Below are 27,159 nucleotides of genomic sequence, written 5' to 3'. Positions count from 1 at the left end.
TGCTTTCGGTTTCGGCCGAAACCAGCAATTCAGTTTCGGTCGGCCTCTAATCTCGATATGTTAATATTTTATTGCAATGTGGAGGCCTGAAGGTTGGGCAGGGCAGCAAAGGGAATGTACTGTCTCCTGGCACCCGCACGCACGGAAGTCACCTGTTCTGGATGTCAATCAGCCGCTTGGCGTATGAGTACCCGAAGTTGGATGGGTGGGGAGGCCCGTCGTGAACCTGCACCACGACCCAGACAAACGTGTCAGGGCCCCTCGCCACCCGGGAAAAACAAAGAGGTCGTTTGTGAAGGAGACTTGGGCAAGGGAAGCATAGGACCTCACCGTGGCTGTGCTATCATTTTACAATAATATTGACTTATAATTGGCAGCACAGTTTGTCACTCGCGCTTGTAAAGACAGATTGACTAAGAGGCGAGAGGAGGAATCACAACCATGCAGAAAGACAGCAGCCGGCACTACCAATGACTGCCCAAGCTCTGCGGTCCTCAAAATATTAAAATGTTTTCAACCAATTCATGAGTGACTATAGATGTGGGGCGAAACCTCGCCACACAGACAAAACCCTTGATTGCAAGGGGAGCAACACAATCCTCATACAGATGGAAACGGATTGTGATCATATTCTTAGGTTTTTTCGGTAAAGTCACGTAGGTAAAACATTAAAATCAATAAAAGTAAAATAAAATAAAAAAACAAATTAAAATCACGACGATTCGGAGGCAACACAAGCTTCCGTCTTCAGGTGGAACCGTCACAGCCACGACAGCTGTATCAAGTAAATGAGAGATTGCAGGAGCTACCACTCCGTTTATATAATGGTTGGAGAGGGGGGAAGGGCCAAGTACAGCACACTTTTTATTCATATGGTAAGTGATTTTTATTTTTTTTATTATATAAACGGAGTGGTAGCTCCTGCAATCTCTCATTTACTTGATACAGCTGTCGTGGCTGTGACGGTTCCACTTGAAGACGGAAGCTTGTGTTGCCTCCAAAACGTCGTGATTTTTATTTTTTTTATTTGACTTTTATTAATTTTAATGTTTTACCTACGTGACTTGACCGAAAAAAACCTAAGAATATGAATCCTTGCAGTCATGAAAGCTTCAAATCTAGAAGGATTGTGATCAATCCACTTTCTGTGCTGCCTTCAGAGATGGCATCACAACTTAGAACACAACTTAGTTTGACTGAAAACATTACAGGCTTGAATGCCTGCCTCAGACTTGCGGTTTAGGAACCTCCATGGCGTTGGCGTTGCCCTGCCAAGCAAGGCGATAGTGATCTTATTTACCACATTTGTGATGCGCTATACATATTAACAGCCAAAAGCACGTGGTGATAATAAATACATTTCATACTATATTCGATAAAGGTTTTGCTAGCTGGCTTCCTGGCCGCCTGGTGTGTGGGTGGTGAAGTGCGTGGTGGTGATGACACTGACGTGGACATCTACGTAACAACGTCACCTGCACCGAGCCGGGTTTGTACGTCGCACTGACGTCATGCCTCCCCCTTACCCACCCTGTCCATGGATCCCGTGGGAAATGCGCAGCCAGTCCTAGTCTTATATTAAACTAAGTCAATTGGCTCCTATGTCCCGGTCTGCAGGAATGTTTAGTGGGGAGATGAAGTCTATTGCTTGCCCTCCTCCTCACCCCCCCCCCCCATTCCTCCTGTGGTGATACCACTCTGGGCCCAAAGTCCTGATGGAAGTGTAGTGGTGGTGTTGACGTGCGCCGACTGTGACAGTGATGGATCACGGGGCGGCGCGAGGTGCGGGGTTGGGCACGCGTTGTGGGCGTGGTGTGGACGCGCGCGCCGGGAGTGACAGATGACGGGGCGGCGCGGCGTGGGTGCTGAGGCACGCTGAGATGTGGGAAAACAGGATCGTAGCCAGCGCCCAGTGATTGGTCGAATAGGATGGGTGCTCGCAGCGACGTCCGCAGGTGGGGTATAAAGGGGGACGCGCGAGAGCACTCGGGGAGAGTTACCCAGTTGAAGACCAGAAGACGGAGCTGAAGACCTAGTGCCCCGAGACCCCTAGTCCCGCCGTCCTTGTAGGGACCGGGGCCCTGTGTGGCTCGGAGGCGAGACTGTGGGACCCGGGGTCCGACGCCCACGTGGGTCGGGCTGGGGACCCACAGTCAAGACGGATACCCCGGGCAGGGAGTGTCCCGAGTAGCTCAGTGGGCGTTAGTCGCCAGGGTAGCTAAGTGGGTGTTGGTCACCCGAGTAGCTCAGGGGCGTTAGTCGCCGAGTAGCTAAGTGGGTGTTGATCACCCGAGTAGCTCAGTGGGCGTTAGTCGCCGAGTAGCTAAGTGGGTGTTGGTCACCCGAGTAGCTCAGTGGGCGTTAGTCGCCAGGGTAGCTAAGTGGGTGTTTGTCACCCGAGATACTAAGTGGGTGTTTGTCACCCGAGATACTAAGTGGGTGTTTGTCACCCGCGATACTAAGTGGGTGTTTGTCACCCGAGATACAAAGTAGGTGTTAGTCACCTGTGAACGAGTTTGGTAAAATAAAGAGTGTGTTACCCGTGAAGTCGTCTCCCGCCGAGTTACTACATTACAGAAGCACAGACAGGGAGTTGATTTTATAAAACAGTGATGTGCCACCTGATGTAAAAACTGAATATCCCTCAAAACACTTTCGATTCTGAGTCAATCAGGGTTGCATTCCTACTGCAGTCCAGCGGCAAGAAGCATGACCAGATTTTTCTAGACTCTAACACCGCTGCCCAAACTCTTACATCACTGATAATTACATACGAATTTCGTATATTTGAAATTCGCTCCATTATAGTGCAGGCCTATCACAAAGGTACTATGTTTCAGAGACGCATGTAGTGTGCCAGAAGGGATGATGTTGCTACGTGGAATCCAAATTAAATATTTTTGTGGTTCACATTAGGACCACACCAATGGCCTACTCGTGTCAAATGATGTCACGGGATCTTTGACGTCCACTGCGAAGCAGACGGCGCATATTTTTACGATGAATACACCCACGGTATTTTTGTAACGTTCTTACCCGCCCCTGGTGGACATCTGTGAAAAAGGGCTTCATAGCTTATCGGATTCCTCCAGTATAAATAAATATGATTCTGAACCACGAACCTAGCCCCACTACCCAGGATTCTAATAGAGCCCTGCCTCCATACTCTACCCACCACACCCACATATGGCCAGAATAAGGGGTACTGTGCTACGTAACCGACGAAGTTTAGAAAAGGGGTCGAGCGCAACGAGTGATGGTCATGGGGCCCGGTACGTGCCATGGTCTCATCAATGGGGTAGCTCGTCTTGTCGGGGAATATGCAGGTGGAGAGGCAGGACACCACCTTCTTCACGCCGCACTCGTACGCGCAGTGAAGCACGTTGTCGTTAATCTGGATGTTTGTCCTCTGCAAAATAAAACCAGTCACTTGACGATGCTGCTGCTGCTACGTTGACAGTGGTGCACAAATAACAAACAAATCAACAAATTAATCGATAATGCTGTCGTCTTATAAATAGTAAAATATAATAGGCCTATTCACAGCAAATGTTGAGAAATGCGCCCGAGAGGATTTACGCCACGGAGACGGAGCGACGAAATCAGCTCGTGTGCCGGCACTCGGTGGATTGTTATACCGCAGGACCATGAAAGGTGGTGGCGGCTTTAAGGAGACCTTCACCCAACAGCGGCGTGATCACGGCTGATGATGATGACCCCTGAAACGCCCTGACAAAGATGTGCGACGCAAGGTGTGGCGCTATGTGCTCACCAGGAAGTCTAGGTTGTGCTGCATGTTTCTGAAGAGCCCCCCGACCATGGCAGCGAGGTGGACGACGTGCGTGGGCCTGTGGGCCTCGAAGAGGGCCCGCGTCTCTGCCACACTCCTGCGGGGCGGTCGGGCACACCACACCGCACGGCCGCCATTACAAGACCGGCGGGAACGTGTTCCCACCATGTGGCCCACGCATGTCAACCCACTGCTGGATGATGAGGGCCTCCCTATGCCGTGGTGCAGGCAGTGACGGTTAACTGACCACTCTTCGCTTCTTTGGTCGGTGCAGGTTGCCGAAGGTGGGCGTAGCAGAACAAGTGGATTTTGCTGCACTGCTCTGGACTGCCCACATGCACCACGACTGCACCCGTGTTTTTCTACGCTTGGTAGTCGCCCATCCAAGCACTACCGAGGTTCAAACCCTGCTTAGCTTGAGACGTCTGACAGGGTCATGCAAATTATGGGAGATTAGGTCCACAGCTCTCTCAATGTACAAGCAATTTTAATACAAGTTTTGGAATTTTCTGGGTGGAATGGGGCTCCCTGAGCCAGTGGTGGAAATTCCACATTCCTATAGTGGGGCAAGTCTCTCGATTGGTAAAGCGCACAAAGTGGTTCTCATGATGGTTCTCATTATCAATTCCAGAAGAAAATTGGGCTGACTGAACCCCCAACCAGGATTCGAACTCTCAACCTCCTGATTACTAGCCACTCTCGCGCTGAGCCACCTTTCCGGGTACAATGATAAAATTTGTTAGTTAGTGAGTGTGGAGCACCTCAGATCTGCGTCCCTTGAGGACACGAAGGTCCAAGTCTCGTTGGGCCTCTGCTCCTCGGTGCTCACGATATGAGCAAGGGCACTGCCCACGAGGCCCGAGCCTCCCGTCACCAGCACCCGGCAGCAAGGCTCTCCGTCAGCCGACATACTTCACCCCTACGGGCGACACACTCACACACAAGCGGGTAACAATGCACGAATGTCGCTCCATCATTGCGTGGCAGGATGACACGCTGGTGACACTTGTGCCTCACAGCAAGAAGTGTCTGGGTTCGATTCCCGACTTGGCCACCTTTCTGTGTAGTGTGTATGTTCTCCCCCTGTTCTGCATGGGTCTCCTCCAGGTTCCCCGGTTTCCTCCCATAGCTAATAAAAAAAAAACATACAATATAATTGATACTGGCCAAACATTTCCAATGCTGAACAATTATCTGCAATTTCATAAACTGGGATTTCACGCAGCAGCGACATTGCCTACTTCTAAATATTGACAAGACCCTCCCGAAAGTGTGTTGAGACTCAATGAGGTTTTCATGGGCAAAGAAATTTAAATAATAATAAAATAACCAGCCTTTAACACTGTTGGGGAAAGCATTGTTAGTGAGCACCGATGAAGGCCAGCACAGCGCACGAGGTGACTGCCCAGCACCACGCCCGGCAGCCTTTGTCTCTCCAGTGCTGATGTTTACCCACCACCGGACCAGGTACTCATTTATGGCTGAGTGGGCCCTGGGGTAGGCCCAGGCCCACTATAAATATTCGCTGTCGCCATTATTGATCGTGATCGGGGATCAAACTTTGTTTTTTTGCCTGCTTCATAGTGAAGCGCCAACTACTGGGTCACCGCTTGTATGTTGTAGGGTGGGGAGACAATGCACAGGTACACATCACGGGTACATAGCACGAGTACACAGCGCTACTGCAGTGGACACCGGTAGGGCCGGTAAGGCTTGACGTGCTGGGTTTCAGCAAGCACTTATATTTCAAATGCCGTCTTCTGGCCCACTCTGAGTGTTGAACACTACCTATTGGAGTAACCCACAGCAATAGGGTGGTAGGTACCAATATTACAGAAAGCAGAATGGTCCAGAGTTCTCAATAAACACACACGATGTCTCCTTCATATCTGTCCTTAAACATGATAAATACAATAACGTTTTACACAAGACCATCATCCTCCAATGGCTCATTTGCGCCCAATATAAGTGGCACGTGTGTACAGAGGGATCACAGGAGAGTTGTGTTGGTGATGTTAATGTTAGTTTGGTGATATTCCGGCATGGTGGTGTAATGTTGTTCGGGTTATGTGGTGGCGTAGTGATGTTCATCAGTTCATGTGTGATGATGGTGTCGTGATTATGGCATAGTGATGTTGATGTGTGTGAGAGTAGGTTTGTGATATTGATGTTTGTGATGACGTAGTGGTGTTGATGTAGTGATATTGGTTATGTTGGTGATGGTGTGGTCATGTCGATGTGATGATGGTGATGGAATGCTATTTATGTAGTGGTGATGATGAGGTGATTTTGATGCTGTTGGTGATGGTTGTGATGTTGGTGGTGATGCAATGTTGGCGGTGATGTTGTTGATTTAGTGATGGCGGTGATTTTGATGTGGTGGTGATGGTGATCATAGGTGCTTGCTAACAGCACTTGTCCCAACAGTCTGTTAAGGCTATATGAGGCATATTTGTCTTTAATAAACTAGATTTAATGATGTTGTGATGTTGGTGGTGATGATGTTGGTGATGGTGGGGATGTTGGTGATGAACGTGTTAATTATGTTGGTAGTGATGGTGGTGATATTGGTGGTAATGATGTTGTGATGTTGGTGGTGATTTTAGTCACCAGCTGCACCTCTGCCGGCCCCGCCTCTGTGGCCGCGTGTCACGGCCCCGAACGTGAATCGCAGGGCGACGACACGACGCGGCTACGACAGCACACACCGCCACGACAGCACACACCGCCAAGCTCCTGCTGCGGGGCTGTGGGGGTACGGGTGCAAGAGAGAGATAAGAGACACGAGGTCGCGGGATTCGCCAATGCCGTTGCGGTGTTCGCGGCCCGCATTGTCCCGAGTCGGTAATTGCGGGCCGAGTCTTGTGCGATTCATCTTCCTAGACCTCTTCTCTGCTACGAACATGGACCATATTGGCAGGAAACTTCTTCCCGATTGTCGTATTGTTTGTGTTGTGAGGGCCGCAGTGTTCATGGCACGGCACGTGTTGAGGCGTATGCTCTTGTCTTACGGTAATTTGTTGCTGTCGCCACCAAGTGGCTTCTCCACCTCGCATCCAGACGCTGAGCACGGGGAGGGGGGCGGGGGAGGGGGATCGCTCCCCGCGTGACGTCACGAGCCACCCCCTTGCGCCCCACGTGGGCGTCACGCGTCCAATAAGAGCGCGCGCCGTGAGGCTGTCTGAGCTCACGCTGCGTCACGCGCTCCTTTCCCAGCGACACCCGGAGGAGACAGCGGAGACACAGCCGGGCCGTGAGTAGTGTGGGGGGTGAGAGACAGAGACACAGCCGTGCGTAGAGTAGGGGGGAGACGAAGACACAGCCGGGCCGTGAGTAGTGTGGGGGGTGAGAGACAGACACAGTCGTGCCGTGAGTAGTGTGGGGGGTGAGAGACAGAGACACAGCCGTGCGTAGAGTAGGGGGGAGACGAAGACACAGCCGGGCCGTGAGTAGTGTGGGGGGTGAGAGACAGACACAGTCGTGCCGTGAGTAGTGTGGGGGGTGAGAGACAGAGACACAGCCGTGCGTAGAGTAGGGGGGAGACGAAGACACAGCCGGGCCGTGAGTAGTGTGGGGGGTGAGAGACAGACACAGTCGTGCCGTGAGTAGTGTGGGGGGTGAGAGACAGAGACACAGCCGTGCGTAGAGTAGGGGGGAGACGAAGACACAGCCGGGCCGTGAGTAGTGTGGGGGGTGAGAGACAGACACAGTCGTGCCGTGAGTAGTGTGGGGGGTGAGAGACAGAGACACAGCCGTGCGTAGAGTAGGGGGGAGACGAAGACACAGCCGGGCCGTGAGTAGTGTGGGGGGTGAGAGACAGACACAGCCGTGCCGTGAGTAGTGTGGGGGGTGAGAGACAGAGACACAGCCGTGCGTAGAGTAGGGGGGAGACGAAGACACAGCCGGGCCGTGAGTAGTGTGGGGGGGGGACACGGCCACAGCCAGGCCGTGAGTGGTGGGGTGAGACACGAGGGCGACGAGTGGAGAAGCGTGGCGCTGTCACTGGGGCGAGACGGGGGGGGGGTGGTGCCGTGTGTGCGGGGTCGGGAGGCGGTGTCGCCCCCCCCTGGACCTCGGGTGTGTCGCCGCGTTTGCCGCGCTGTGAAGCTCGTGGGGGGGGGGGGCTGTGTGGGTGTGGTGCTCGGTGCGAGCCTCGCAGTTGCGAGGCTGTGAGTGCCGCGTGAGTCTGAAATCCTCGTTCGTGAGGGTGAGACTCAAAAGTGGCGCATGAGTTTGCGTGTGAAGGCAGCTGGCGTGTTCGCTCGTCGCACGGGCCTCGTGGGCTCGCCGAGACGTCCGGTCACGCCACGTACAGTATTGCTACTAAGCAGACTGGAATGCTCTTGCTTACGTGTGCCTCTTGCTCTTAACTGACCCGTCTGCCAATTTACCAGCTGCGTAAATGTACGAGGGCACACTGAGGACCGGTCTCGACCCGAGACTGGCGATCATTAGCAGAGGCAGTAGTAGGCCTGGTACACGGATCGTGTCGAGTTTATTTGATTTAAACGTCTCTTACAAGCGTGACCTGGATCCTCAAAATGAAATAGAAGACACTAAAGTACTGTACAGTAATGGAACAAATGCAATGGGGAGCAAAAACAACTGTAATGAGACATCGAAAATGTTGCGCAAACAGAAATCCCTCCATAATTCCCCTCGAATGTAATGAAGGCCCTGAGCCACGAGGACTGTTTCGCCACGAGCGACCACGGGAAGAGGGTCAACGGATTGGAATGTCCACGTGCGTTCTCCCTCTGCGTGCTGAGCAGGCTGTACACATGCACCTGCTGATTGTATGTGTAGGATAGGCCTAATACTATAGCAGTCACTAGTTGATTATGGCTGGGGTAGACCGAGTTCTAGACACTCGTTGATTAGGGATGGATCAGGACTAGTACTGGTTCATGATTACCAGTCGGCCAGTCAGTCACTGAACACGCTCCTGAGCAGAAGAGAACACGGCCTCGGGGGGCTCTCTGGTTCGTCCACCTCTCACGTCGGATTAGAAGCCACCAATGTTTTGTTCATGCGCAGAAAACGTGACGTCAGACAGTCACGTGTGCCCGATCACCTATCAGATGGGGGTAGGGGGGAGCTTGAATCAATTGGGGGGCAGTGAGAAATCTTTGCCAGGTGATGATTGCTTTGGGAGATCATGGCTTTACGTCTGCTCGGACAAGCTTAGTTTTACACTGACTGTAAGAGTAACATTTTATTTACGGACAGATGTTGAACGACTCGTGTACAAATACAGAAAAAGGGTCCTTGCTGTTAAATATAATATGTCGGTAAGTTCTAAAGAATCGACAGCTATGCATCGCATTGTGATTTTAGATGGGAGAGTAGCCAAAGACTGGTTTGAAGCAATGGAATTCCAGGTGTTAACAGGGAAAGCTGCTGCTGCTTCTCACGCGTGATGCAGACGCGGCCCTGAATGGGCTCCGTGGTGGTTCAGTGAAACTAAAACTATAAGCAATTTTTTTTCTTTTATTAGGTAAGGCCTACTGAGCTATATAGCTCTTTTTCAGAAGCGACCTGGCCACATTTGATGGCTCAATGAAGTGGCTGATCATGTGGAAATTTATAGCAGCCACATACTCTGAATGCATGTTTCTAAACAGGCGTCAGGTTCGGGATAGAACCGACAACCTATTGTATATATACCAGGCGAGGCAGTTAACATCTCGCCATTGTGACGCCCCCAATGTCTGAAGACCACCATCAGATATGTAAATGACCAGCGAAACCCATCTTAACAGAAACATCTGAAGTGTCGTTTGAAATCTAAATACTGCACGCAACTTGTAGCATGATTGCGGAGTTTCTTGTTTAAGCACAGAAAACAGATGTTATTAAATCCTTTATATTAAGTTTGCTTGCGTGCTTGCTTGCTTGCTTACGACCGTGCAAATCTTTCGGTCGTTTTTTAACCCACTTCTCGTGATCCAATCGAGCTGACATTTGCAGACAGACTCATTGTGCGTGACAATTAATTTTCATGAAAAAAATTTCCACAATTTTACACTTTAGGGTAAATTTTTTAATATTTAATTACCAATTGCTTAATGGTGGCAGACAATCATCTGACCCATAGGTGGCAGCCATCTCAAGCCAGAGGACGAGAGGACTCTAGCCGCCCGTTTCATGATGACGCAAATGTTGACTAACCACATGGCATGAAATCCCTGCCCCCACAATGTACAGTGGAGACTATTTATAGAGCAGTTAAATTGACGCCGCCAGGTTCTTGAAAGTGGTAAAACGGGTCAATGCTAGTGCCCTCGGGAATATACGGGGCATGTCAAGAGGTGATCTTACATATAAAGGATTTATAGTGAAAAACTTTGTTTTTATGGGTTAATTTTTTATCTCCGATTATCTTGCCCTATCCCAGTCCTTAATACTTTGAAGAAACATTGTCAAAGATTGCTCCCTGACCTCACAGCCTGGCACCCAGGGTAGAGATTCAGCGCATCGTGACGAACATAACGCATTATAACAAATGCAGTGACGAACAACTGCCGGGTCCACGTATTGGAGATGGCAACAATACGTTTGGGCCCTAAATGCCAATATCGAGGTTTGCTAGCCATGACCAGAGGACTTCAGGAGAGCGTTGATTTTTTTTCTGCTCCATTGAAGGAGTGCAGAATTCAGTGGTTTACTATATGGGCAATTGTTTGGGTTGCATGGCCACAATAACTGTAACTATTTAACTTTTTTTACCAGGTAAGGCCTACTGAACTATATCGCTATTTTTCAGAAGCAACCTGGCTAGAAACTATAGCTCAACCAAGTGGCTTATATCACTTGGAAATTTATAGCAACCAAATATTCTGAACGCATGTTGATTCTAAATATTAAGGGAAAAACCAAAGGACCAGGAGAAAAATCTACGCGACCACGGGGAGAACATGCAAACTCCAACAATGACAATACAAACAAGACAATTGTGTGATTACAGAGAACGTTAAATGTGTTTTCGTACCTATTGCAATGATTCAATACTAGGAACCATTAATTTGGGAAGGGCCATTGCCCAAAACATTGCCTATTATATTTTGTTCTTTGAAGGCCACAGTGTTATTGATTAATGCAATTAGGGCTTTTTCATATAATCCGTCTGTTTTTGTTTTGGGCCACATGGTATTTGTGATTACAGGAACACCTTGTATAGTCCGTGTGCCCTGACCAGATGTCTCGCTTGTCAGTGCCAGCTGGGGGACCCATCACTTTTGTGGTTCCATTTTTTCTGTTGCCAACGAATATGAATTATGTTGTAACCATTTGAAAAGAGTGGTTATACGATTATTTCATTATCTTTATAGTGACATCGCTGGATGTCAACATGCTGGGTGCATTGCTGGCCCTAGAGAGGCACAGCGTGCGGTGTAGCAACATCGCGGATATCACAGTGGTGTGGATGTAGTACCGGCCCTAGAGGGGCCCGGTGATCACTGAAAAATAGTGCTAGATGGCACCACGCTTTGCGTGCAGTGCCGACCCCACAGGACAGGGTGTGTAGGTGCCGACCGAAGGATGGGGTTATGTTAGGCCATGGCACTCTGGTTGACCCAGGAGGACACGTGATCAGTTAAGTTGACAAAGGGGGCCCCAAGAGGGGGCTAGAGGTGGTCATGTGGTTGGGACCCAGATCCTTCCCGAGGATTCTGGAAGGTGGACGTGGCCAAGGGCGGAGCCAGCCACGCCACTGAGAATATAAGCCGGGTTCCGAGAGGGACCAGGTTGTTGTTCGTCTACGTTCTCCGTTCAACGAGTCTCCAACACGTGGACCCGGGCCGAAGCTGTTGGTTCTGGTCCGTAGTAGCAGTTGCTTTGTAACTAGTGTTGTTAGCCTGGTGGTCACCACCATAGGTTGTTATTCTGTTAAGGGGAAAGTTACCCCGTGTGTTGGAACTGAATAAATGTGTTGCCTCCAAGTCTGCTACTAAGTTGCAACCATTACCTCTTTATAAATACATTGATACGGTTTTTTAAATGTTGGCACCTTAGTACCAATGTTTGCTTTGGCTTGTGGACCAATTCACATTCCTGTTGACAGCCTGGCTTGGACGATTGCCAGTGTGAATGGGAGCAGTGGCTGACTGGCTCTGGTTTAACAGGCTCGTTTATTTGGTCCGCATGCTGCAAACACGCCTCTCAACCAGCAGTAGATTGAGAAGATTTAAATAAAATCTGTATTAATGAGTGATTTATTAAATGTGTATGTATGTGTGCGTGGTAGTGTCGCGTGTGTAATGACGTGCATAGGCATGTGCTGGGCTTTCCCACCTACCTTCCCGGTGCCTGCTCCGTAACGAACGTGCAACTGTCGAAGCTATATTTAACATCTAGGCCACCCGGCATGACAAGCCCAGCTGTTAGCTGTTTATGTCCTCTTTCAGCTGATTGCTGTAGCCACATTTATAATGGAGCCGCAGGTTTAACCAAGTTATTTGGTGACAGTATGATAGCAATGGCGCATGAGCCCTCGATGAAAACTCTGTGAGAAAATTTTTACCTCATCTCTCTGGCCTCTCCACCTGCCATTGCCCAAGATGTTACCTATCTAACCTATGTAATTGATTTTTTTGTCTGTCTGTCCGTCTGTCTGCGTATGCGCGCTTGCGAGGGATTTGGCTCTCAAATAGTGGGGTTTGCGTCGAAAAAAAGTTGCCAGGCAGCAGGCCCTAAGCCCCGCGGTGGGAATAGGCTATTCCGTTTTCCCATCCGTAAACTTTTAAGTAGATAAATTAACGATCTAGTACGAGTTTCCTTTATTTCATTATTTCCCAGCCCCATTCAAGCTGCCGGTACCACAGTATGGTGGTGGTACCTGCTATGATTATTGTTGATCTAAAACCTTTTAGATCAACTATTTACCCCCTACTTTCTATAACTTTTTCGACTTGTGCAAGCCCTCTTATCATTTTGTTGGTGGAGAAATGGACAAACGGCCCACCGGGCTTTCACAATAGCTTAGTATCTGTGTACGTATATGTAAGGTTTTTAAGAGAAGTTTTGAAAAAGTATAATATAACTACCTTGTTTGCTCGTCCAAGGACGGGTGTAAATTGCAGTAAATCTGAAATATTCAATAGAAAAATTGTTCAGCTCATTATTAATTAGGGGGGTTGCCCCATGTGGAGTGACGTCACGCGCTCATAGTTATTGTGGAGGGGTGCGGCATGTGGAGTGATGTCACACCCTCATGGTTATTGGGGAGGGGTGCGGCATGTGGAGTGACGTCACCCGCTCATGATTTTTAATGAGAGGGATGCGACATGTTGAGTGCGCGACCTTCTTGTGCGTCAGTGTAAATTTACACGCGGGCATGAATATTAATGAGGGGGGGGGGCCTCTTTTGCAGTGACATCATGCACAGAGGTAGCACTGTGCTGCGTAGATGTATTGTTTTCCGTCAATTTCTGTAAAGAAATGTCAAATTTGAAGTGACTTTGCGTAATCAATGATTTTATTCAGCTCGACCTTCCTCTGCCTTTAGTTTAAAAATCCACTCTTAATAACCTTGAGCGGGTGACCTCACTCCACTGGGGCAACCTCCCCCCTCATTAATAATCATGAGCTGATGAATATTTAATATTTACTGGAATATACGCCCGTCCTTGGACCAGCAAACAACCTAGTTATATACATTTTCCTTTTAAATCTTCAGTGTTATTGATCAATGTGAGTTTTTGTTTCACTATGACCAAACGGAAAATGAGTCTTATTTACAAGGGACGTTTATGATTTTTTAAAATTAACATCCGCTGCGCGTAAATTAAGCTTAAAGGCCTGGTTTAAGTACATCTATATTTAACAACACATGCACAGGTGGCAGCATTGTATGCACAAAGCTCTTGACCTTATCCAGACCACTGGCTCAAAAAGAACTGACAAAATGGCTGCACATGCAGTTCTTTTGAGCTGGTTATCTGGATAATTTTGAGAGCATACATGGAATGTGGCACACGTGTATGTGATTCGGTGCGTGGAAGGCACTGGTTGGTGGATCCTCATTCATATCTATGAAACTATACTTTTTGGTTCTTTCGGTAAAATCACGTAGGTAGAAAAAATAATAGATCACGACATTTTGATCGCAACACAAGAAAGCGTCATCGGGTATGAAACAAACACAGCAGGAGGACTGCTGTCATAGGAGAAAATCCCATCCTACCTACCTATGTCAGCTGTTATTTCCGACTGTGTCTCTCTCTTTGTGTCTCCCTCTCATCATGTGTACCTCTTGCTCTTCGGGGTTTTTTGTTCCTGTTGCCCGGCTCTCTGACATTGACATGCTAATCTTCTCATTAGCACGCCTCTGGTGGCTGGGCCGTATCACATTGACATGCTAATCTCTCACATTTACGTACAAATTGCTCTTCTAGCTCCGCCCACTTACCCTTGGGTTGACCCCACCAAAATCCTATATAAACTCTTGTTGCAGCAGCTCTTTCTCCCTACGACAGCAGTCCTCCTGCTGTGTTTGTTTCACACCTGATGACGGTTGCTTGTGTTGCGATCGAAACGTCGTAATCTATTTTTTTCTAACTACGGGACTTTACCGAAAGAACCAAAGAGTGTGGATTCCTGCAGTCACGAAAGCTTCAAATCAAAATCTATGAAACTCTCAAACCTTCTGGGCTGCCAGGTGACCAGGAGATGGAAGTGCGACATGGGTTGTAAACCCACCTGTGCGTGGGTGGGGGGGGAGTTTATCTGGGCATATCGGTGCCTTCCCACTTCAATTCATGAGTCATTCCAGTTTATGACGCTACTGTAATGGGTTTCGGAGACACTTGTAGAGGTAACTTCTTTATTAAAATCCAACACTCCAACAGTCCTGATACTCTGTTACAGCCTAGGTACACAGCCTAGGTACACAGCCTAGATACACTACTCTGGCTTCCTCGGAACTCGCCCCCACAAGGACGTAGAGCCGGGAGTTCCAGAGTCCCACCACTGGCCCTCTGCGTCCCAGGGTCCTGAGATGGCTGGTCTTGGGTCTTGAGCTACAACCGGCCCTGATCGACCAGGGAGCTGTCCTTTTATGCCTCGTCCCCAACGAGGGGTGGGGTTGTGTGCGCCCCCAGATATCCCACAGAGCACACACAGCCCCCCCCCCCCCCCCCGTTGGTGGCGCCAAGGGGCTTAACTGGCTGGGGTGCCTGGGATCCCAGCGCCTGGCGCCAAGGGGCTTAAGCGTCTGGGTTGCCTAGGGTCCCAGAGCCCCCAGCAGCCCCTCCCCTCTAATGTCACTACACTACCAACAGTCTTGAGGTACGGTCAGAGCTTTCTGTGGAGATATACAAGCGAGGTTCAGTGCCCCAGCCCTGGTGTTCCATGTTTGAGTGCTCCAGAGGTGTAGTTACTATAGGGATAGACGGCAGTTTTTTTTATTAACCTCTTGTGTCCCGCAAAATGCTTCTGAATCCAGAATTTCATGCCACTGCTGCTGTGAGGTATTGATGTGTGGGACCAGGGCTGAAGTGTCCGTTCAGGTATTAGAGCAGGTGCACTGCCAAAACAACATTAAAGCAGCAGTCTATTCTGGTTTTTACTCTGCTTGGACATTGTCAAATGCAGCACTTTCTTACTGTTTCTGCGCCGTGACTTTTGTGCATCGTCCCCTCCACTCCCTGTCCGCCCCGCACAGCCACACCGAAGACCGCCTCTGCTGTGTGCCACTGCTCTTTGCGCTGGCCTGGCGACTTCCCCTTCTCTGTGTGGGTTCAGGTTGGGCTACGCGTGTAGGATAGGTAGACCAGCTTGGAGCTGTGTGGTGTGTTGGGTCAGTCCTGTACATTGGCATGATTACTGCTGAACATGTGATGCTGAGTGCATTTTCATTCCCCTTGCTGTGCACGATGGAGGATGAAGATCCGGAGGCATCCGCTGCTGCTTGACGCGACCTGGATGGATAAGTATAAATACGATGATTCAGAAAAGATGTGGGAAGAGGAAAAAGCGTGTGGGCGGCTGGCTGTATTTGTGGGTTTAACTCGTACCAACATGCAGCCGGACGGTGAACACTGCGCGATCGACATTCTCGGTAAAGTGGCTGCCTCCGTCCAAAAGAAAGAGACCTCACCGTTTGGCTCGGCGCCTAATAATGACGCGGCAGTACCTAGTGAAGACTACAAGAAGAAACGCAAGCAAAACAATAAAAATCGCCTGCGTGGTAAAATGGTGGACAGTGCAAAACGGCTCCCTCCAGTTGTCATCGCTCGATTTGAGACCGTCTGGCTCGACAGCTGGAGGTACCACGATGCAGAGTGCCACTTTGAGCTGTATAAAGAAAGAATGGCCAGCCGGCTAGTGGGTGAAGATATCTCCAGGCCCCGAACAGATCCCCTCCGGCCCGTCGAGGCTGATGATGGTTTGCAAGCTGTGGTAGACGAGCCGGATAATATCTCGCCACCGAGACGTCCCGAAGGCTTTTCGGGCACTTTGAGTGACACCAACATGGCGGACACCCAGCCAAACCCCGCGTGTGCAATGATGCCAGGAATTGTGGAGGCAGTCAGTTTCTGGGTGGACAAGTTTATGTACGAGAAAGCGGAAGTGGCTTTTTATGTTCAGAAGTACGTGGAGCATGAGCCTGTGCACAAAGTCAAGAGCAGTTCTCCTGATGGCAAACAACCTCGCAGTTCCCCCATGCAGACACCAAAAGCGGCTGCCGGTCAACACCATGATGCTGCAAAATATGCGGCTTTGGAAAGCATCTGGTTGCAAAACGCACAGTACCATGATGCCGAGGTGGGTTACTATGAGAGGGAAGCAACCGAACACTTGAAAGCTTGGCACAGAGCACAGGCTTCAGTTAGTGGTGCTAAAACGAAGAAGTCCAAACGACAGAAGCAAATCAAGGCATCAAAACGGGCAACGAATGAGATGGAGTTTGTTCCAAGGCCATTTTCAGTTCAAATAAGAGAGTCTGCCTTCAAAGGAGTGATCTGTGCAGGTTCAGATTCGATCTCACCGAATCGGAAGACTTTTGGTGGTGCAAAAAAAAAGTTTATTGGTAGCGTTTCCCTCCAGCCGCAGACGTCTCCATGTGGCGTCGCTGCATCTCATCGCGGCCTCGGTGTCGCCACCACAACCACCACGACCACCACGATGCCCCCGGGGCAGCAGCAGCCGCCGTATGTCATTGTAGTCACTGAACCTGGCCAGGCCGAGTGAACACACATGCAGAACACGTGTGTACACACTAAATCCTGATTGGCAGCAATGTAATATCGGAAAAACCTGGTGTAAGACCTCTTTTTATAGTGTCTATCTGATATGGTTTGTCTGTGTCCTAAATTTTCTAAGATTTTGTCATTTGTAGGTCTCTGTGCGAACTTTGACGAAACGGTTCCATTTGTTTGCTTTGTTTTGTGGCATTGATGCTCTATTGAGTTGTGCGTGCGTCATCGCTAGGAGCACACTTATCCCAAAATGTGTCGGTGTGCACATCGTGAGGGTTCCCTCTTGCGTTTTAGTTTTTCTTTTGTTACCGCGTACTCATTTTACATGATTGGGTTTACAAATAGTTAAATTGCCTTGAGTAAAATGGTCATCCTTGTTTTGCACGTATGGATGGATATTGATCTTTGTTTGTGTGTTGCGTGACAGAACCATGGCAGCCGTTCCACAACTACAAGAAAGCTTTTGGGTGGACAAGTTCCGTTATGATGACGCGGAATGCCAGTACCAGCAGCAGCTAACCTCACAGAGCAACCAGGTAGAGCAGTGCGCCGGCCTCGTGACTAGGGCTGCTGCGGCAGTGGCTCTCACCGATTGCACACTTGTTGTCACAGCGTCGTGTTGGTGACCCACGAGCCCTTCTAGTCTTGGCATCTAACCCCTTAAGGGTAAGGAAAGATCTATCCCAAGACAATGCGTCTCCAGCCGCAGTGATCCCGTCTGCGGACGTTTCAACAGCCAATCGTGAGACCTTTAGTTCGCGCCAGTCCAAACATTAGATTCTGGAAAGTCTTATCGACTATCTATTATCACTGCCCAGCCTTTGCAGGCTATGAAAAGGAACTTGCATTTGGTGAGAATTTATGCAGCCATCCATTCAAACCAAAGGGAAAATGGTAAACATTTTCCCAACGCTTTGATTTGGTGGCCAAAATGACAACATGGCCACGCATCTGTTTATTTGGGGCTGGTGATCTGCACAAGGCTAAGAGCTGTTGTATTTGTGATGCTGCACACTTTGGTGTGGTGTTTAGAGGTATATTAGGTAAGGTCGGGCAAGAATACATGCTTACCCCAAAATTATTCGCAGCGACAATTATATTTTTTTCTCAAATTATAGAAACGTGGACATTAACATCATTAATAAAACGTTAACCATCTTGCATTGCAATGTAAAGTGACTGGAGGGGATTATGGACTAATTTACTACAGCCAGCCACCCATCGTTTGCGCGTCGATCACTTTACTCGTCCTCTGTGCTGATAGTCAACTTGTAATTTGCATTTTAAATTTTGCGTACGTTGGGTAAGTTTTGGCATTTCAACACTGAACAAGCAGGGCCATTGCTAAGTCAATTTAAATTTAAAATTGCGTCATGCAACTGGTACCTGGCATTAAAATTTGGTTTTGTTTTGGTCAGGATGCCGAATCAAGCGGAATTCTGCAAGACATTCAGAGAGCAAGGAATAACATCCAGAAGTCTCTGGCTGGGGTTAGTGAATAACTGACCCTCGGTGACCTAGTTTGCTAATCCTTTCCTGTGCCCTAGGGGCTTCAGATGACTGGCCTAATATTTGTAGGGTGTTTGATTTTTGCTTTTTTTGTAAATTCAGTTTTATTTGGCTTTGGTACTGTGTGTGTTTCTGGTGGTTATACTTTAAAAGGTTTTCCCATACGATGATAATTTTTAATCTCAAACTGCCATTTTTCTTCTCGAGCCCGATTTGGGTTTTGGAGCGCGTCGGTGGCGTGCGTGTGTGCGGTGGGGGGCAAAGGGGGGGGTGAGAGGGTCACGGGAGTGTGGGCTGTCTCGCAGCAGGCTCTACAGGCAGCACCCGAGGGGGGCGAGCTGCTTCCTCGACTCAAGGCGGTGGAGCAGGAAAACCGGGAGCTGAAGAAACGTGGGTGGTTTTCCTTTTGTCGGCAACATTTAACAACACGCATCGATGCGGTGCATGTGCAAAACCTCATCCTACAGCCTTGTCCAAGTCTGCCAGCTCAAAAGGAACGGAATGTGTGGCCATGTCCAAACTGGTAGGTCAAATGAGTTGAGAAAATGTGGCCACTCCAATAGGCAGCGGTGAAACAAAGATCATTTTAATATTATTGGGACTCATCAGTACAGTCCTGTACAGTTATTTAATGCTCACTGCTGCCCTGTGGCCCTGGGAACCTCGTACGTGGAAAGTGCTTTTACCTCTACACTATGGGGATCGATATCCACATTTTTCAACTCTTCAAATTGTTGGTCTAAAGCAGGGGTCCTCAAACTTTTTAAACAGGGGGCCAGTTCACTGTCCCTCAGACCGTTGGAGGGCCGGACTATAGTTAAAAAAAACTATGAACAAATTCCTATGCACACTGCATATATCTTATTTTGAAGTGAAGAAACAAAACGGGAACAAATACAATATTTAAAATGAAGAACAAGTAAAGTTAAATCAACAAACTTGCCAGTATTTCAATGGGAACTATGGGCCTGCTTTTGACTAATGAGATGGTCAATGTCCGTTTCCATATTTGTCACTGCTAGTCGTAACAAGTGATGCAAGTGTGCATCCGTTAGTCTAGATCTGGTTGGAGATTTCAAATGTTTCATTCTGGAAAAAGTATGTTCACAGACATAAGTGCTGCCAAAGATGGTTGCCATTTTGAGTGCATGGTTCCTGAGATGAGGATATGTCTCAGAGGGGAGAGATGCATAGAAATTATGAAGGCTGCTTGACTTGAATGCGTCTTTCAGAGTCACAATTCTACAGTTCAGCCAGTTCCATTTGGTAAATTGTATCCACATTTTCAATGTCAATAGAAAATGGGTTACGGAAAAGCTGTATGTCCTGTTCATGGAGATGAAGCTCTTTAAATCTAAATTGGAACTCCTTTTGCAATTTTTCCAGTGAATCCACACATGTTTTGTTTGGGAATGCAACCAATGGTTTTTCTGCTAACAGATTTTGAGTTGTGGGGAGATGGCAGAAGTTTTCCTCCTTCACTTGTTTGATGAGGAGGCCTTATTTTACTTCAAATGCTTTGACATGTGATTGCATATCACAGATGAGCTTCCCCTTTCCTTGAAGTTGCACATTGAAACTGTTGAGTAGCTCTGTTACATCTGTCAGAAAGGCAAGGTGCCATTTCCATTCTGCATCATTGAGCTCTGGTACTTCTTTTTTTTTGAAAGCAGAAAAGCTGTAATCTGTGGAAGTAAGTCATAGAAACGTTTCAAAACTCTCCCTCGACTCAGCCAACGGACTTCTGTGTGGTACAGAACATCTTCATAGTCAACATTTAGCTCAGACAGAAATTCCTGAAATTGTCTGTGGTTTAGTGCATGAGCTCTAAGGAAGTTAACACAAGATACCACAATTTTCATAACAGTCCCACTTCAGTGATTTACTACACAGCGCTTGTTGGTGGATGAGGCAGTGTATGGCTATTGGATGAGAATGGTTATGTTTGTCCATCTCTTGGTTAATGCAAGCAATTACTCCTTTCTTAGACCCCACCATGCTAGGAGCACCATCAGTTGTCACACTGGCTAGTTTAGCCCAGTTCAGCTCTAAACCATTCACAGTTTGGCAAACCTTTTCATAGATATCCTCTCCTGTAGTTGTTCCTTTGATGCTTTGCAGTGCAGCAAGCTCTTCTGTGACTTCGAAATAGTCATTCGTCCCACGAATAAAGATTAGAAGTTGTGCAGAATCACGAACATCATTGCTTTCGTCGAGTGCCAAGGAAAAATAGGAACGTTTTTTTTGTGGAGTTTTGCAAATGCTGATGCAAATTGTCTCCCATTTCTTCAATCCTCCGTGTAATTGTAGGTCGTGAAAGACTCACTGTAGTAAATAAATCGGCCTTCTCTGGACACATCTCTTTGGCAACAGAAAGAAGGCATTCTTTAACAAATTCTCCCTCCACGAATGGTCTGCCAGTGCACGCTATTAGCGTGGCAACTTAAAAACTTGCTCGCAGTGATGAAATATTTAGCTGCTTCTGCTTTACAAAAGTATTTTGCTGAGTTGTTAATGTATTTTTCAGTTTTAATATTTTATCTTTTCTCACTTCTCCGACCAAGCAATCATATTTATCTTTATGTTGAGTTTCATAGTGTCGACGTAAATTGTATTCTTTGAACACAGACACTATATTCTGGCATATCAGACACACAGCTCTTTCCTTGTACTGCATGAAAAAGTAATCATAAGTCCACTGTTCTTTGAATATCCTACACTCCGAGTAAATTTTTCTCTTTCTTGACATCATTGTTTCCTAGGGAGTCAAAATTGCTATTAGTAAAATACCAATATATATACAGCGCTACAAAAACAATATACCAGCAATAATTTTGCCCACACAGAGACATAAAGACTGCACTGCCCATCAATGCAGTCTGATTGGGGGAACTCCGCTTTTACCCCAGGCTCACACTGGTGCGGGTGCCATTAAAAAGTGAATTACACCTGCAGTTTTGTTCACAGATTGCAGTGCGATCTGCGAACTCGCATAGGAATCTGATCGCATGGGGGAGAAGACCCATGCGATCCGATTCCACTGCAGGAAAAAAGAAGGCACACGTGCCTTTTTCTTCCGAATCTAATGCAAGTTCAGCCATACAAGCATATGGCTGAACTCGCACTGCTCAGAGATCGCAACAGTATGAACCGGGGCTTACACAACATACAACATATAACCTCATACAACTGAATAGCAATCAGAATATAAATGCACTTACTGTCATTTAAATTGGGTTTCCTACTCCTCGGCTGTCTGTCACTGACCAGCACGGGAAAACAGCAGGCAGCCCCTCCAGAGATCAGAGATCACTCTGTTATTACCCCTCTATCATTTACTCAGAGGTGCGTGTGCTGGGGATCTACATCCCCAGCACACAGGAATATCACTGGGAGTGGAGCCGAGGGGCAAGTGAGGGAGCTGAGGGAGGGAGAGCCAGTCATTCGCAGCCAGGAGAGGGCTGGCAGCCTTAGGCCTGGGGGGCAAGTCCAGTCAATTGGCCCATTGAACCATTCACCAGCGCAGCCCAATCAGTGCCCACCGCCGCAGCTCAATCAGTGCTCACCAGTGCAGCCAAATCAGTGCCCACCACCGCAGCCCAATTAGTGCTCACCAGCGCAGCCCAATTAGTGCTCACAAGCGCAGCCCAATTAGTGACCATGGGCCGGATAAATGTCCTCGGCGGGCCGCATGTGGCCCCTGGTCTAAAGAAATGACAAAATGGCCACATGTTCCGTTTTATTGAGATGGTGGTCTGGTTTAAGGCTGAGTGCTTCTGTACATGTAATCCATAACTGTGTGTTTTTAAATGTATTTGTTTTCCGGCCTGCACTTGTTTTTCTCATTGTTAACAGATGTGTCGCAAGGTTCAGCACCTGCTGCAACTGGTCCTCTGTAGGTTAGCAGTCTTGTCATTTTTGATCACCGAGGAAAGTGCATCTCTCACTCAGTTGGGTTCGTCTCTCCATTTCAGTCGGTTCACAAACCTCGCCTCAGACGATGCACATTGCGTCTGTTTTGACGTGCACAATCGTGTTGCTATTTTATACTCTACAGCCACATTCACACGGCTCTGCGTGTGGTTGGATGGTGTTGTGGTTACCAGACTCGCCAGCTGGCCAGTTCAAACAGAGCAGGGGGGAGGGGTTATTTTCACAGCCACGTTGCAGAAACCAAACTGTTCAATTGGCTCCCATCTGCTCTTAATGGGAATGTTTTAAGACCTTGGAACGACATCCTATTCAAGAGCGGCATTGTCTTTCAATTTAACAAAGTCCTAGCTCTTGGGTTCTTGTTAGATTCAAGGGCTTGACTAGAGAAATTGTTTATTCAAACGCTTGTTGACAAAATAAATAATTGGCCAACACGCCACCTTCCCATATCCGCCACACGGCATCCCTGGGAGTGCATAATTACATTCATTGTCTCCTCAGTAGTCGGGCTTGGATGAACCACTGCTTGAGAACTGGCAGATTTTGGTAGGCAAGGACCCTGTTCTGTATTAAATGCATATAGAGATGATGATTGCTGCAATGTAATCTCTGTTCTGTTTACAGATTTTCAAGTTCTGCAACAGGCTCTGTCCCGTATGGAGATCCGGCTATCGACGTTGGAGAAGGGATCTGCAGGGAACCCACCCGTTGCTGTGGCCTGCAAGCTAGCGCAGGTGACTCCACAGTATCGCAGTTCCGGGTGTTTTTGGAGTAATTGGCTGCGATTTTTAAAATTACACGCGATAAGCCACTTCGTGGAGCTATCATTTTGTGCCCAGGTCACTTCTGAAAAAGAGCTATATAGCTCATTGGGCCTTGCCTGGTAAAATAAAATATTTTAAATAGTTTTAGTCGTCGAGTTTGGCACTGAGGGGTCTGGATTCAATTTCCCTACACGCTACACGAGAGTATGGGCCAACCTCTACCACCGCAATGTGGAGCTTCCTCCACCGGTTCGGTGCTCGCACAGTGCACAAAGATCTTGACTTTTGAACTGCAAATGCGTCATCACAATTCATGTAGCTTAGACATGCAGTCTCGTAAACTAGAGCATAACTCTATACGTTTAGTTTGCGTTTTAGAAAACCTGAACATAATGCAGAACATCGTCTTGTACAACTGCGTTGCATATCATGTTGGTGGAGGGGTGACTGGGAGGGTGGGATGAAGGGGTGACTGGGAGGGTGGGATGAAGAGGTGACTGGGAGGGTGGGATGAAGGGGTGACTGGGAGGGTGGGATGAAGGGGTGACTGGGAGGGTGGGATGAAGAGGTGACTGGGAGGGTGGGATGAAGGGGTGACTGGGAGGGTGGGATGAAAGGGTGACCTGGGAGTGGGGGTGGAATTGAGGCGTGACCTGGGAGAGTGGGGGTGGAATTGAGGGGTGACTGGGAGGGGGTGGGGGAGGGATGGAGGGGCGACTGGGAGGGTGGGGGAGGGGCATGGTGGAACGTACAGTGGTTAGAACTATGCGGCTTGGCTTGTAAACGTAATAAAACAAACTAAAAACAAAGTTTTATTTTATGATGAACATAAGAACGAATCGTCATAAATCGAATTAACTTGCATCGGATGGATCTCTGTATAATGGAAGCCACGTAATGAACTTTAGACATGTGTGTGCAACTGCAGGTTCATTTATCGCAAAAAGATGCTACATGCCGTCCGCTTCAGTGGATGTAAAATATCCTGTGACGCCATTCGCAAGGAGTAGGCACATCATTGTGCAAGAGCGCAGAAGGGTGGTCAACACATCTATGCCTCTATATAAGGAACAAAACAGGAAGACTTTGCCACAAATCTGGCCGTTGCCTGATAAAGCTAGTTGTAATTACTGGCGAAACCCCGTACTCTGTTTGTAAATGTTGTGGCTTGGCTCTCAAACACACCGGTGTACTGTACTAGTGACGAATTGGCATGTTCTGTTTACGTAACAACCTTTACTAGTTGGCTGTGTCGGGTGGTGGCGGGTTTTAACGACACATATATTCTTTAGGTCTTTTGGTAAAGCCACGTAGATAGAAAAAATAATAAATATTACGACATTTCGATCGCAATGCAAGCAATCGTCATCAGGTGAAAAAATAGCGAGAGAGCTGCTGAGGCAGAATGTTATAAAGGTTTGAGATGGGTGTAGCCCACGCGGCATAAGCAAAGTGGGCGGGGCTAGTGATTAAATTTGCATGTAAATGTAAGATCGGAGAGCTCCACGACGATGAGGCTGCGGAGGTGGCCATTGTATTGTGAAAGAGCATGTCAATGTAAGATCATAGAGCCACCGCCACTTCATGGCAAATGAGCAACGGTGGCTGTGTTGGTGAGACATTTAACCTGTTAATGTAAATACATTTAACCTGTTAATGTAACACCAGAGTCAAAAATAGCTACTAAACATCACAATTATATATTTACGTGATCTAACCCAAAAACCTCTGTGGGTATTTGACCTTTAGAAAAAATATATCGCCTTTGGCTTAGCCCCAGCAATGGTTTACCAAATTGCATGGAGTGGTTTTCCTCCTGGCAAATAGTGCTGTGCTCCACTCTGTGTAATGGGGGTGGCATTATTTGGTGTGACCTATGTCCAAAAACATTCCTGCCCAGGGGATTACAATAGTTCTAGAGAGATGGCGACTGCCCGAAGCAGGCCGCTATAATGACGTTGTGCTCTGCGTGCCATGCAGGTGAAGGCGGTGGAAGAGGTGAATGGTAACGCAAAAGAAGAAGATGACGATATTGATCTGTTTGGAAGCGATGAAGATGATGGGGTGGCAGAGAAGCTTCGTGAAGAGCGGGTCAAGGCCTACTCTGAGAAGAAAGCCAAGAAGCCTGTGCTGATAGCCAAGTCTTCGATCGTCCTGGATGTCAAGCCTGTACGTGACAGTTTCCTGGTCGGCGTTTGTGGCCGAGTGGAGTAGTTTGCTCGTATGCATGCTCGTTGAACATTTTTTTTTTTACCTCGTGTGACCACTCTCGCATGACGGGCCCATGCTTCACCAATCCAATTTCATAGAAAATGTAATTTGGATTAATTGGGGTTACATTGGAGGGTGTGTAACGCTGTATAACTGATGACGAGGACGCGGTGATGTGGGTCGTGGGTTTTTGTGGAGTAAGCGTGGATTTGTGGCCCCCTTTTTGAACTTGCGCCCACTGCCGTGGTCCAAACCATTTTATGCTGCTGCATTGGCAGTGGCGCACAAGCACGAATAACAACAAAACGCAATACATTAATCAACACTCGCCTTCAAAGCAAAAAAAATATGTATAATAGGGGACGTTTCGGACAGTGGGTCATTCATAGCTCATGAGCTACAAAAAGTATTAAGGGCCATACCTTTTTAAATCCTTTATATTAAGTTCACTTGCTTGCTTGTGCGCTTACGACCGTGCAAATCTTTCGGTCGTTTTTTAACCCACTTCCCGTGATCCAATCGAGCTGACATTTTGCACACAGACTCGTTGTGCGTGACAATGTATTTTTGTGAACATTTTTTTCCAAAATTTTAGACTTTTTAGGAAAAAATTAATTATATTTAATTACCAATTGCTTAATGGTGGCAGGCAATCATCTGACCCATAGGTGGCAGCTATCTCAAGCCAGAGGACGAGAGGACTCTAGCCGCCACGCATATAAAGGATTTATAGTGAAAAACTTTGTTTTTACGGGTTAATTTTTTAACTTTTAAGGCCACAGTTGTATTCATTAATGTATTGCGTTTTTTTGTTATTCGTTCAGGCAGTGGGCCCTTCTCTTCATAGTTCACGAGCTAATGAAGAGAAGTGTAATTTCCAGAAACGTTGCCTTATGTATATTCTTTGTTCCTTTTTGTAAAGTCCCTGCGGTGTTAGTGACGCACAGTTGGTGCGGGCCCCCCCCCATGTCCGCGAATGTAACGTCGTCACTGTGCGTGCGCCGGCAGTGGGATGACGAGACCGACATGGCCGAGCTGGAGGCAAAGGTGCGGTCGGTGTCGATGGATGGGCTGCTGTGGGGTGCCTCCAAACTGCTGCCCGTTGGCTACGGCATCAAGAAGCTGCAGATCCAGTGCGTGGTGGAGGACGACAAGGTCGGCACGGACATCCTGGAGGAGGAGATCACCAAGTTCGAGGACCACGTATGTAGCTGGGCGGGCGGCTTTCCCCGCGCTCACCACGGCTGCACCTGCTCCGGCGGGCGGCTTTCCCCGCGCGCACTACGGCTGCACCCTCTCCGGCCGCCCCCCACCATTCCACTCGAATCTGTCGAACTTATGGAAAATACGGCGACGATTGGTGAAAGACTCTTTGTAGTGCAGTTGCAATGTTTTATTAAATAATTCTCGATTCATGTTTTTATTCCGCAGGTCCAGAGCGTGGATGTTGCTGCATTTAACAAGATTTAACCCCCACCGCACATCGAGTACTCTTATTAAAAGATGAATAAAGCTCTCTGAACTTGCTTTGTTGTGGATTTCATTGAATTGAATGCATTCACTAACGGCTACTCGAGCACACGGGCCGTATCACAGAATTTCTCACCACTGCCGTGACGGTAGTGTTTGCACTACGCGTGCCAAATAGGTGACGCCAAATCATGAGGATATCGCAACAAGCTGGGCAGGCAATCCACCTCCATATCTGTCCCACGTAAAAATGAAAATATTTTTTTACTTATCCCATCAG

At 48.0% G+C, this 27,159-nt stretch overlaps 2 protein-coding genes across 14 annotated transcripts; one reads left to right on the top strand and one right to left on the bottom strand.

The window, feature by feature from the left end:
- Positions 1 to 6,937, bottom strand: LOC144937993 (GDP-L-fucose synthase-like). Its single transcript, XM_078865690.1, has 6 exons — positions 6,802 to 6,937; positions 6,401 to 6,537; positions 4,552 to 4,709; positions 3,773 to 3,887; positions 3,281 to 3,409; positions 1 to 226 (listed from the first exon to the last, which is right to left on the bottom strand). Exons 3-6 carry the CDS (start codon positions 4,698 to 4,700, stop codon positions 149 to 151), a joined length of 471 nt encoding a protein of 156 aa, XP_078721816.1. The 5' UTR covers positions 4,701 to 4,709; positions 6,401 to 6,537; positions 6,802 to 6,937; the 3' UTR covers positions 1 to 148.
- Positions 6,915 to 26,935, top strand: EEF1D (eukaryotic translation elongation factor 1 delta). Of its 13 annotated transcripts, none has more exons than XM_078865681.1 (9): positions 6,956 to 7,043; positions 15,673 to 15,723; positions 17,420 to 17,528; positions 18,411 to 18,482; positions 18,807 to 18,891; positions 23,059 to 23,168; positions 25,179 to 25,367; positions 26,418 to 26,612; positions 26,841 to 26,935. In XM_078865681.1, the coding sequence occupies exons 2-9, from the start codon at positions 15,674 to 15,676 to the stop codon at positions 26,877 to 26,879; spliced, it is 849 nt and encodes a 282-aa protein (XP_078721807.1). In that variant the 5' UTR covers positions 6,956 to 7,043; position 15,673; the 3' UTR covers positions 26,880 to 26,935. The 13 variants fall into 13 exon arrangements, with proteins under 13 accessions (XP_078721809.1, XP_078721814.1, XP_078721812.1 ...); XM_078865676.1 differs by having other exon boundaries at positions 15,673 to 16,944; XM_078865678.1 differs by having other exon boundaries at positions 6,963 to 7,043; positions 15,673 to 16,944; positions 18,810 to 18,891.
- Positions 26,936 to 27,159: the final 224 nt, after the last annotated feature.

This window comes from Lampetra fluviatilis, chromosome 20 (assembly GCF_964198595.1).
Source record: "Lampetra fluviatilis chromosome 20, kcLamFluv1.1, whole genome shotgun sequence".
In the NCBI taxonomy this organism is placed as follows: domain Eukaryota; kingdom Metazoa; phylum Chordata; class Hyperoartia; order Petromyzontiformes; family Petromyzontidae; genus Lampetra; species Lampetra fluviatilis.
The sequence above is the reverse complement of the archived record's forward strand: the minus strand, read 5'-3'. Positions and strand labels throughout refer to the sequence as shown.

Excerpts from the sequence above, each read along its gene's own strand:
- LOC144937993 (XM_078865690.1), bottom strand. The coding sequence starts at position 4,700 with ATGTCGGCTGACGGAGAGCCTTGCTGCCGGGTGCTGGTGACGGGAGGC. Across the intron at positions 3,410-3,772 it reads AGCACAACCTAGACTTCCTG|AGGACAAACATCCAGATTAA; the intron begins GTGAGCACATAG and ends TTTATTTTGCAG. Across the intron at positions 227-3,280 it reads ACCCCATTGATGAGACCATG|GTTCACGACGGGCCTCCCCA; the intron begins GCACGTACCGGG and ends GTCGTGGTGCAG.
- EEF1D (XM_078865676.1), top strand. The coding sequence starts at position 15,674 with ATGAAGATCCGGAGGCATCCGCTGCTGCTTGACGCGACCTGGATGGAT. Across the intron at positions 16,945-17,419 it reads CCGGGGCAGCAGCAGCCGCC|AACCATGGCAGCCGTTCCAC; the intron begins GTATGTCATTGT and ends GTTGCGTGACAG. Across the intron at positions 18,892-23,058 it reads AAACCGGGAGCTGAAGAAAC|ATTTTCAAGTTCTGCAACAG; the intron begins GTGGGTGGTTTT and ends TTCTGTTTACAG.